The sequence below is a fragment of the Palaemon carinicauda genome, chromosome 34, assembly GCF_036898095.1.
Source record: "Palaemon carinicauda isolate YSFRI2023 chromosome 34, ASM3689809v2, whole genome shotgun sequence".
In the NCBI taxonomy this organism is placed as follows: Eukaryota; Metazoa; Arthropoda; class Malacostraca; order Decapoda; family Palaemonidae; genus Palaemon; species Palaemon carinicauda.
Window position 1 is genome coordinate 80,501,235 of NC_090758.1, and position 12,199 is coordinate 80,513,433.

The window sequence follows — 12,199 nt, forward strand, 5'->3', positions numbered from 1 at the left end:
TCTTTGTGCTAATTCCATTTTCTTTCAGAAATTCTCTGGAAATATCTTTGTGTTCCGTTTTCTTTCAGAAATTCTCGGGAAATATCTTTGTATTAGTATCATTGTTTTGGGGAATTTTGTTATAAACTTTATCATTTAGTGCTTATGCGTTTGCGCAGTAGACGTCTGTATTCATATAGATATTTTGATAAAATTGCAAGGGGTCGAAGAGATAGGAAAAGAAATACCGTAAACATGACACCCCCTGTGAGCCCAGCCCCTGAACCAAGTAGCGCAACAGCAGGACAGGTTAACTCCCTCCCGATTGTGACGCTTGTAAATGCTAGATCCGCAATCCTTCCTTTTCAGGGTCGGGTTAATGGGTTCTTGCCTCAAAATGTGGAGTCATCGATTTCCTCCGTCGATGCCCATTTAAATGCCAAACAAATTGTAGACCCTTTTGTACAATTACAAGAAGCTAAAAGTTTTATAGATTTTTCTAAGGGGGATGCGAGTGCGTATTTAAGAGGTGTTTCATTTCAAGAAGCAGTTACCTGGGATGATTTCAAAGTTAGGTTATGCGCGGTGTATGGGGGTGAAGAAGCCTTGGATGTAGTATTAACGTTAAGAAATACACTTAATCAAGCCACTATGACTTGGCTTAATGTTATTGAGAGAGCAGCTCTCATAGCTGATAGGCTTAATGAATATCAAGATATTTTAGGTAATTCCACTTGGGTTACTAGAGATAACATCCCCGTGAAAGATTTTTTACGTTTAATGTATTTAACTTGCATGACACTTATGTTGCCTGAAGCTTTAGTGCGGTATTTTGATTAAATGTTAACGCCTGTAAGTATGGAATTGGATGTATATAAGCAGATGAAGAAACACATGTCTAAGTTTCCTGACCTTGATCCCGTGTTAACTCAAGTTTTTGCAAAAAAATGAAACAAAGCCACAACAAGTAAATGTAGTTAATAATAGTCAAGTTGGGGGAATGACGTGTTATAATTGCAAACGTCAAGGTCACTTGATCGCGGACTGCAGAACGAAATTCTGTTCGATACATAATAGTTCGACTCATTCATATAGTCAGTGCTACTCGCGTAAGACACAACAGAATCCAAGAAATACACAGTCAATTCCACAGTCAGTTCCATATGGAAATAAAAAGAAAAATCCTCATTTTAATAAGAAGAAACAGCCTAACGTCAATGTAGTTCAGAATCCCAAACAAACATACAGTTCTTCGAATAACGCTGAGCCTGGGTCATCAAACCAGACCTCGCAAGGTCAGACTAATTTTCAGAATGTGCAAAGCAAAGCAAATACCACATAATTAACTCCAGTGGGGAAGAGAGTGATGTTGGGTCAAGGTCATTCATGTCAACATCAGTAGTATTGAATATTCAATTTAATGTTTTATCAGATCATTTTGAAGCAATAGATTCTCCTATGAAACACATGGCCGAATTAAGTAAATCAGTGCATGCTACCGTAGATTTGCAACGAATTCATACAAATATAAGCCAAAATGAGTTACGACCAACATTATATGCTGTATATTTAGAACACAAATCCTTTACGTTATTTTTTGACTCTGGTAGTCCACGTAATATCATGGATTTAAGGACCCATCATTTGTTGTTTTCGAACTTTCCAATAGAAAAATCCGGAGTGAGACTCTCGGGTATAGGAAATAATGAATTAAATGTAATAGGCGTAACTCATGTTCAGTTCAAGGTCGGTAAACGCACGTTTGCCAATACATTTGTTGTTGTACAAAACATTGATATGTATCCAGCTGTAATTATAGGATACCCATGTATGGGCAATCAAAACATTATCTTACCCCCCCCCCCACCTGCCAAGTCCTCTGATACCTTAAAATCAGTTTTGAATAAAAAGGAGACGACAAATGTAACCGTAACGGATGTTGAAGAACCAATAACTTGTCTCACTAATAAAGAAATAATATACGCGACCCAGCAGAATTCTCGTTCACTCGTAATATCATCTTGCACGCAATCTATCGAGCCAAACGTACCTTCGAACTTAATAATGCAAGTAAAGAAAACATTACCGGGATCTGAAATATTAATCCTTCCCGACACTTTGAAAACTAACAGATTGTCTGTCACACAAGCTATTTATACAGTAGGCTCACATCAACAATGTAATATTGAAGTCTGTAATCATTTAAATACCACTTTAGTAATCCACAAAAATCAACATATCTTGGATGTAGAAGTTTATAAACATCGTATTCTTACCGTTGCTGAAATCAATCACTCTCAATCAGTTACGGATGAATCCCTTTTGCGATCTATTAAAAATAAAATCAGTAAGGACATTCAAGACGAAGAAATTCAGAAGAAAATTTTTGGACTTTAACTAAATATCATGATGTTTTTTCCACTACGGGTGGATCCTTAGGAAAAACAGATGTGATCGAGCATCAAATAAAGTTAAAGGACAAGCAGAAAATTATCTATGTACCCTCGTACAGACTCCCTATGAAATTCCAGAATGAAATAAATGATGAAGTAGGTAAAATGCTAGAAGAAGGAGTCATTAGGAAATCGAACAGCCCTTTTAATTTTCCATTAATAGTTGTACCGAAAAAAGATCGAACATGGCGTATCTGCGTAGTCTTCCGTCGTCTAAATGAGGAGACGATCCCTGATCGATTCTCAGTGCCATGTACTGACGATATTTTTTCTTTGTTAGGTCAGAATAAATATTTTACCAGTTTGGAATTACTTAAAGGCTTCCACCAGATATCATTAGAAGAAAATAGTATCCCATACACATCCTTCAGCACAGCCAGGGGACATTATGAATTTTTACGGATGCCTTTTGGTTTACGTTGTGCTCCCATAACCTTTACAAGAATGATTAACATAGTGTTTGGAGACTTGCTAGGGGATATATTGCATGCCTATATGGACGACCTTGTAATCTTTTCCAACACCTTAAAAGAACATCTACGTAAATTACAACTAGTACTACAGAGACTAAGACAACATAACTTAAGGGTAAAGATTAGTAAGTGTGAATTTTTCATAACGGAATTGATATATTTGGGTTTTATGGTGTCAAGCCAAGGTCTTAAAGTAGTCCATGATAAGGTGTCGGCTATCCGTAACTTTCCCATACCTACTAATGTCAAGGGAATACAGCAATTTCTTGGTTTTAGTGGATATTAGAGGCGTTTTATACGCAACTATTCCATAATAGCTGCTCCCTTAACTGATCTTACGAAGAAGGGTGTAGATTTCATATGTTTTGAGCAGCATCAACAGGCGTTTAACCCTGGATAGGTACGCTCCTCGGACACCTCTTTAAGGGTATACTCGGACGCGCGCGACCCCGACGCCAAAAAAAATTCTTGAAAAATCAGTTTTTGCAGTAACCTCCTTTTTTCTTTTGCCAAAAAAAAATTCAATGAATGCTTAAAAAAACTGTAAAGATAAATACTACTCATCTGCAGAAAAACTATTTATTATAAATATTTTAAAAAATTAAGTAGAAAAAAAGACCTTACATAAAAATTCATAAAAAAAAGTTTATACATATATACACAAATCCTTTTAGGAATTGAATCTTGAATGTTTAGGACAAATCTTAATGTATTTTGGATGAAGTCAGACCCATGGAGGTGAAGATCTGAAATGAGAAAAAAAGGGTAACTTTTTTTGGCCAAAAATATTTGTCCAAATTTCATGAATTTTTTGGGGTACCCAAATGAAATAGGAAGTGGCTAATTTTTTTAGGGAATAAACATATGTTATCCTAAAACAGAAATATGTAAAAAAATCTTCATTATTTTGTAAATTACATTTATATCAGGGGCCATATCTAAAGGTAATTTTTTGAGTACTTAGAAATTTCGTAAAAAAATCAATATATTTAATATATAATATGATATTTATGCAGGTAAAAATATACCAAAATATCACAAATTCTATAGGGAACAAGAATATATATAGATAGGGCAACTTACGCTTCGGATATGTCCACAAAATGGCCGCCAACCACACTGACTCAGACTTCCTAATCTGCCACTTGAAATGTAGGAGAGGTATGTCAATTTCAAGGTGTTATTTACTAATCTAATTATTCTTGGATATGCATAAAAATTGTATGGTGGGTTGCTGGATAATTTTCGATTATTTTACGACTATAAAATGAAAATTCTGACCCAAAAAAATTTTTTTTAAGGGAAATAAAATCGAAAAAAAAATGTAAAACAATATATTATTTTAGCTAAAAAAATTAGATGATATTCAATCAAAAAAGAAGTAAAACGAAATTTTCCGACAAATAAACCTCTAGAGGAATCATTACTCTGTGATAGTTCCTTAGTACGTAGTAATTTTGAATGAAATGGGAAAAAACGAAAAAGTGGCAATCGCAGGAAAATCGAACAAACATACCTATATATACGCCATATCTGGCTAAAAATAAAGATAGGCAGGGGTAGCCAGATCATCTAGAAACACTTTCCAACACTATAAAAATACAAGTTTAGCGACACTACTTGCCAATTCCTTACGGTAACATGACTAAGCAAAAAAATGCAAAACAAATAAAAAGGGGCACTCGCGGAAAAATGGTCAACATTCTAATATACGGCATTTCAGAAAAAAAAAATTTCAACCACGTACTAGGCAAACCATCAAGGCACACTTTCCGACAAATAAACATCTAAATGAATCATTACTCTGTGAAAGTTCCTTAGTACGTAGTAATTTTTAAAGAAATGGGAAAAAACGAAAAAATGGCAAACACCGGAAAATCAAACACATACCTATATATACGCCATATCTGGCTAAAAACAAGATAGGCATGGGTAGCCAGATCATCTAGAAACACTTTCCAACACTATAAAAATATAATTTTTGCGACACTACTTGCCAATTCCTTACGGTAACATGACTAAGCAAAAAAATGCAAAACAAATAAAAAGGGACACTCGCGGAAAAATGGCTAACATTCTAATATACGGCATTTCAGAAAAAAAAAAAATTCAGCCACGTGCTACGCAAACCATCAAGGCACATTTTCCGACAAATAAACATTTAAATGAATCATTACTCTGTGATAGTTCCTTAGTACGTAGTAATTTTGAAAGAAATGGGAAAAAACGAAAAAATGGCAATCACAGGAAAATCGAACACATAACTATATATACGCCATATCTGGCTAAAAAAAAAGATAGGCATGGGTAGCCAGATCATCTAGAAACACTTTCCAACGCTATAAAAATATAAGTTTTGCGACACTAGTTGCCAATTCCTTACGGTAACATGACTAAGCAAAAAAATGCAAAACAAATAAAAAGGGGCACTCGTGGAAAAATGGCCATTCTAATATACGGCATTTAAGAAAAAAAAAGTTTCAGCCACGTGCTAGGTAAACCATCAAGGCACATTTTCCTACAAATAAACATATAAATGAATCATTGCTCTGTGATAGTTCCTTAGTACGTAGTAATTTTTAAAGAAATGGGAAAAAACGAAAAAATGGCAATCACAGGAAAATCGAACACATACCTATATATACGCCATATCTAGCTAAAAAAAAGATAGGCATGTGTAGCCAGATCATCTAGAAACAATTTCCAACACTATAAAAATATAAGTTTTGCGACACTTCTTGCCAATTCCTTACGGTAACATGACTAAGTAAAAAAATTAAAAACAAATAAAAAAGGGCACTCGCGGAAAATGCCCAACATTTTATTATACGCATTTCAGAAGAAAAAAATTTCAGCCACGTGCTAGGCAAACCATCAAGGCACATTTTCCGACAAATAAACATCTAAATGAATCATTACTCTGTGATAGTTCCTTAGTACGTAGTAATTTTGAAAGAAATGGGAAAAAACGAAAAAAGGGCAATCACAGGAAAATCGAACACATACCTATATATACGCTATATCTGGCTAAAAAAAAAATAGGCATGGGTAGCCAGATCATCTAGAAACACTTTCCAACACTATAAAAATATAAGTTTTGCGACACTACTTGCCAATTCCTTACGGTAACATGACTAAGCAAAAAAATGCAAAACAAATAAAAAGGGGCACTCGGGGAAAAATGCCCAACATTCTAATATACGGCATCTCAGATAAAAAAAAGATATGCACGTGTTAGCCCAACCATCCAGGCACACTTTCTAACACATAAACATGAAAAAAAAAATCAATAATATACGGCAATTCCTTACTGCGTAGTAAATTTTTACAAATATTAAAAAAAAACAGAAATTGGCAACCGCAGTTAAATATCTAATATACCAATAACTATGTCGTATCTGACAAAAACAAAGTCACGCATGGGTAGCCAGATCATCTAGACACACTTTCCAACACTAAAAAAGCAAAAGTTTTACGACACTATTTGGCAATATCTTACGGAAAAATGACTTAGCAAAAAAATGAAAAAAAATGAAAAAGGGGCACTCGCGGTAAAATGGTCCTCGTGGTGATGAACGAAATTTTAACTAAAAAAAAAATCATGCACATGGTAGCCAAACAATCCACCAAGACTTTCCACAACTGATAACCTATACAAGTTGCACCATTCTACGACAATTCCATAATACGTAATAACTTTGATAATTATGCAAATTACCTTAGAAGGGTAAACTCGGTCGCGCTCGACCCCGACGCGTCTCAGAAATCGGGGAAGGAGTACAGCTACAGCAATGCACATCTGGACACTACTAGAGCGTGTAGGCGAGACACCTACTGCAGGTCGATCACCCACAAATTCAGTCACGGGGGTGAGTCACGTGAGAAAAACCTCTTTTTTTGACGCTCGGGGTCGCGGACGATCCACCGTACCGTTCCAGGGTTAATACCTTGAAAGATGAACTGTGTAGTTCTCCTATCTTAAAATTTCTGACTTCGGTAAGGAATTCTTCATTGCAACAGACGCCTCAGACTTAGGAGTAGGAGGGGTATTGCTTCAGCAATATGATAAACAATTTTTCCCGATAGCTTTTTATTCTCGAGAACTGAGAACTTCCGAAAGTAAGTATGCAGAAATAGACAAGGAAGGACTAGCTATTGTTAATTCACTAGTGCATTTTAAGTTCATAATATACGGTTATCCCGTTAATGTTCTTACTGATCATAAACCACTAACCGAATTCTTTAAAGGCTTCAACCACAGTCCCAAACGAACTCGGTGGCATTTGATCATTCAAGACTTTGCTGCGAGAATCGGGTATTTACCTGGGAAAGCAAATATCATTGCTGATACATCACGCAATCCCGTGTCACCTTGTACGGAACCTTTAGCTGAATTAATAGATATATCAACATCCATGCCTATTGTTAAAACAATATCTGAACAAGAAGATTTGGGCTGGAGCACTGAATTATTACAGACTGAGCAAAGAAAAGATCAGAAATTAGAAACAATTATAAATTCTTTGAAAGGCAATCATAAGGAAAAGGGATATATAAAGTATAAGCAGCAGAATTATGTAACCAAAGATAATATTCTGTGTAGGACCGTGACATGGATAACCTGCAATACTCCTCATGTAGCTAACGACCAGGTAGTGGTACCAATCTCACTTATTTCCACTGTCCTGAATTGGCTGCATGCAAATCCATTGCATGGACACACGGGGTTCTCATTAATGTCACAGAAAGCCAAATCATTGTTTTACTGGCATACGATGCTTACAGATATAAGAAAACACATAGCTACTTATCGCACATGTCAGGAAAACAAAGGGCATACGAAAACACCCGTCAGCTTAGGGGCTTATCCCGTGCCCAATCAACCCTTTGAAAGAATACATTTAGATTTGATAACAGGATTTTACGAGTCAGACAGAGGAAATAAGCACCTCTTAGTAATTATAGATGCTTTAGCTCGATATACAGAACTAATAGCGCTTAAAACTAAAACTGCGATTGAATGCGCTAGGAAGTTTTACGAGTGTTACATTTGTAAACATGGAATTCCACACATGATAATCCCAGACTCGGGTGGAGAATTTAATAATCACTTTCTTATCTCATTGTGTGAATTCCTTAGCATAAAGAAAATAAATACCATGATATATCACCCAGAGTCGAATGGGCTAGTGGAAAAAGCAAATAGGAAGGTTTTAAATATATTAAGAGTAACACTAGGGGGATCAGACCCCAACTGGGATATTGCAATACCTGCGGCACTGAGTACTCTGAATCATTCATATCATATATCAATTAAAATGTCACCGCACGAAGCATTGTATGGTACCCCAGTTAGAACGCCTTTCCATGTATTAACGCCTATAACTAATCTATCAAATCCTTTAAAAGAATGTATAAATGCAAGCAAAAGTCGTTTTGATATACTTCGAAAGAATTTAGAAGAATCGCAAATCATAATGAAAAGGAATCATGATAAAATAGCAAAGCCAACTAAAACATATACCGTGGGTGATAATGTATACATACAGGTAAATGTACGTAAAGGACTCAATTATAAACTAACACCTAAGTTTGAAGGCCCATTTAACATTTTGGAAACATTAACAGCCAATAGGTTTAGAGTTCAAAACGTATCCCAACCCACTGATGAGAGAATTGTACCATTGTCTCACATAAGAAATTAAAATAAGAGGGAAAGAAGTGAGGGAGAGATTTTTATTTGTATGTTAAAAGTTTTCTTCTTAATACAGGAGTAATTACATATGTTTTTCTCGTTACAGGTTTCTATGATGAATTTTTTGTTGTTGGGAGTGATATTGTTCGCTCAGAGATTTTTCTCGTGTGGGATGAGCTCTAAAACTAAAAGTATAGATTTTAAATATGGCACTATAGTTGAAAGACAAGAAGACGTTTTTATTACATCACATAACGCAGTTGTAGAAGTGCGAATGCAAGCAATTTTTCTCCCAGAGAATGACGTCACTAGCTTAACGCCACTTCAAGGTTTGCTGTCTCATTAGATGAATTGCATAGAAGACATTTTCCTTTGAATACAGAGAGTTCGGTTGGATCGACACTAAAAGTTGCAGAGATGCTATCTGATGACTTCAAAATAAGACTTACGAGACAGAATCTTTGGCTCGTGACCTTTTGATGTGGACTGTAGGATACGAAAATATTGAGAAACGTAACCCGTTTATTTTTGCTGTACTAAACATCTTTGGGTCTATTGCAGGTTTAGGTTTAGGAATTTCCAATCATCTTAAAATTAGTAATAAAAATAAGAAAATTGAGTTCTTGACTCATGAAGATGAATTGATTATGTCAGAACTAAGGAATCAGTTAGCTTCAATCAATCAAATTATGAGTTTAGTAAATGAACATTCAAGTAATATCAATCAGATTATGGAAGTACAGGATTTGTTGGCAACGTTAACGTATTATGATTAAGAAATAGATTACCTACATAACAGAATTGCAAATTTTATTGAGAAATCAAAAGATTTTTTGGAAGCTATCACGTTAGCGACTAAATGTGTACTGTCACCCCATTTGTTGCCAATTAAATACTTAAAGTTAATTGTGGAGAACGGAAGGGAGAAACTAGGCTATATTCCTTTGTTAGACGCACGTAGGTTAGAATTTTATTACAGCCTACTGACAGTAAGCGTTGAAAATAACAGGATTATGATTACAATTCTCTTTGATTCTTCCGATGCCTGGCAATCTTACAGGATATCACCATTTCCGACTTTCATGATGAATCACTCAAATCCAGTAATATCGAGTTTGACAGGACGCTATTGATTTCCCCACACAAGGAAACATATACGATCATTAAAGACTTAGATCAATTAACTCACTGTTCAGACGCAATGGATAGAAAAATATGTACAGCTGACTCATTTGAATTCCATAAAAGCTTAATGGATTCATACAAGTTAGGTATAGTGCTAGACGGTGCTCTCTCCCATACAAGTGAAAATTGTCTGGATAAGCTTTATCCCTTTGACAATAATGAGTTCAATTGCAGACTGAACAACGACTCGTGGATACGATACGACAAAGCCGGCGTCAATGTATCATGCCCGGACAGATCCACGTCCTATTCCCAAATCTTCGTTGCAGTAGATGGTTGTATCGGGACATCCCCCAATTCCATGGTGAAAGGTGTCAAGACCATCATCAGAGAACGAGCCTACTTCACGAACTTCATGTGGTCAACAACGGTTCCATCATTACCTCTCCCATACAGCAGACAGGTAGCCAAGCGGTTGATGAAATGGACCGAGATGGACCACCCGTCACCGACTTATAAAGAATTTCTTCACCCTATACTACTAGCAGGAACAGTTGTGACGGTGATGATATTTATCGCCGTTAACATCTTTGTTTGGCGTAGGTTAAGGAACAATAGTTTGCAGCTCAAATAGAACGTTTCGCCATGTCCAGACAAAACTCCTTATATAATTCAATTTAAAGCCGTTTGAAAGTGGCCCCTTCATTCGCTAAAAGGAGTAAAATTGTCTCGGAAAAGTGTTGTGTCCGAAAGGCAGTTAGTACGCTAGTAATATGTAATTGAAGACACTATACAACATTTGTATTTTTTAAAAACTTTTTAAAAAAAAAATTAAAAAAATAAATAATTTTTTTCGGCATCTAATAAAATATATAAGCCGGAATGTTAAAAAAAAAAACAGAATCTATGGGCACCTAATAAAATGTATAAGCCCTATATATATATATATATATATATATATATATATATATATATATATATATATATATATATATATATATATATATATATATATATATATATATATATATATATATATATATATATATATATATATATATATATATATGTACGAAACCGTGGTACGTGTACGTACCAGGAATTCATGTTTGTACGCCAAAATTGTATCATTACCAAGGTAACAAATATTTTTATCAATTACCGTATTATAATAATCTATATTTCTGACTAAGGTAACAATTATTCTTTAACAAAGTTACCGAATCATATGTATATCAGTATTTTTTTTTTGGTATCATATAATCATTTGCTAGCAATGTACCATATATGTGATCTGTATTTATCATGCATTATTTCTTTGCTTTGGTAATATCGGTTCATATGCATTATTGTTATTATTTTTTTTTAATGTGCCTATTTCAACATTCGTCCTCATTTGCTTATGGCTAAAGTTAAACAAAGAATAATACATATATCCAGTCACACTCATAGTAAACATATTTTGATATGTTGTTAAATTAAAAAAAAAAAAATTGAGATAGCTGGGCGAGCTTATGTAATACTCATATATTACATGTTTAAAACACATGACGTAATACGTCATTGTGGAAGTAGAAGCTAGTGTGAGAAGTGCTGTAGTCAGATCATAGCCGGATGCGAATAGCATATCTCAGCAATGTAACATTTTTATGAAGAATAAACACTAATACGAACCGTGAGAAAGAGTTGTGTTGCCACCGGATGCAGGTGTCTTCCTATACTAATGTTTAGTTTACATTATGTGTTTAAATGCTGAGATAACTGACTATACGATATCTGTGATATCGATATTTTAGCCAGTTCTTATGAATATATCATATGGAATGGTCATCCGACCAAACCAGCTATACTCCTGTGATGGAGATGTTAACACTGTTGTTTTTAAAGAATAAACCATTTTAAAGTTAACTTTTTTGACTTTACTTGAAGATGTAACATCCCAACTAACATACTCAATGTGTGTTAACGAGAGTAGCACACTAATATATATATATATATATATATATATATATATATATATATATATATATATATATATATATATATATATATATATATATATATATATATATATATATATATATATATATATATATATATATATATATATATATATATATATATATATATAAGCCATAAATTATGCGCCCCCTAATGTCTGATGTTTTCTGCCTGGGATCACACACCCAAGGGGGAATCCATTCAAAGATAATGATAATAGCTTCTGATCGTGCTTGAGAGTCGATCCTGGTCTCAGGAAACTGAGTATCCATTAACGTAGTACCTCTTCTTGGGTAAATTACTAAGTCAATGAACTCTCAGTTTCTTAGGCCGGGTTCAATTCCCCGGCTGATCAGAGGCTATTATCTTAAAGCTGATTTCCCCTTGAGTCTCTGATCGCGTAGTAAAGAGAATCCAGATATAATGAGGAGTATAATAAATGGGTTATATGAATATGAATATGAAAAACTTGT

General features: G+C 34.6%; 1 protein-coding gene across 1 annotated transcript in view; it reads left to right on the top strand.

Annotated features, from left to right (window-relative positions):
* Positions 1-234: 234 nt before the first annotated feature.
* LOC137627062 (neuroligin-4, X-linked-like) overlaps positions 235-12,199 on the top strand; it is a 22,753-nt gene continuing 10,788 nt past the window's right edge. The window contains exon 1 of the mRNA XM_068358045.1: positions 235-315. Within this exon, the coding sequence (XP_068214146.1) occupies positions 235-315 (81 nt within the window). The remainder of the gene's footprint in view (positions 316-12,199) is intronic.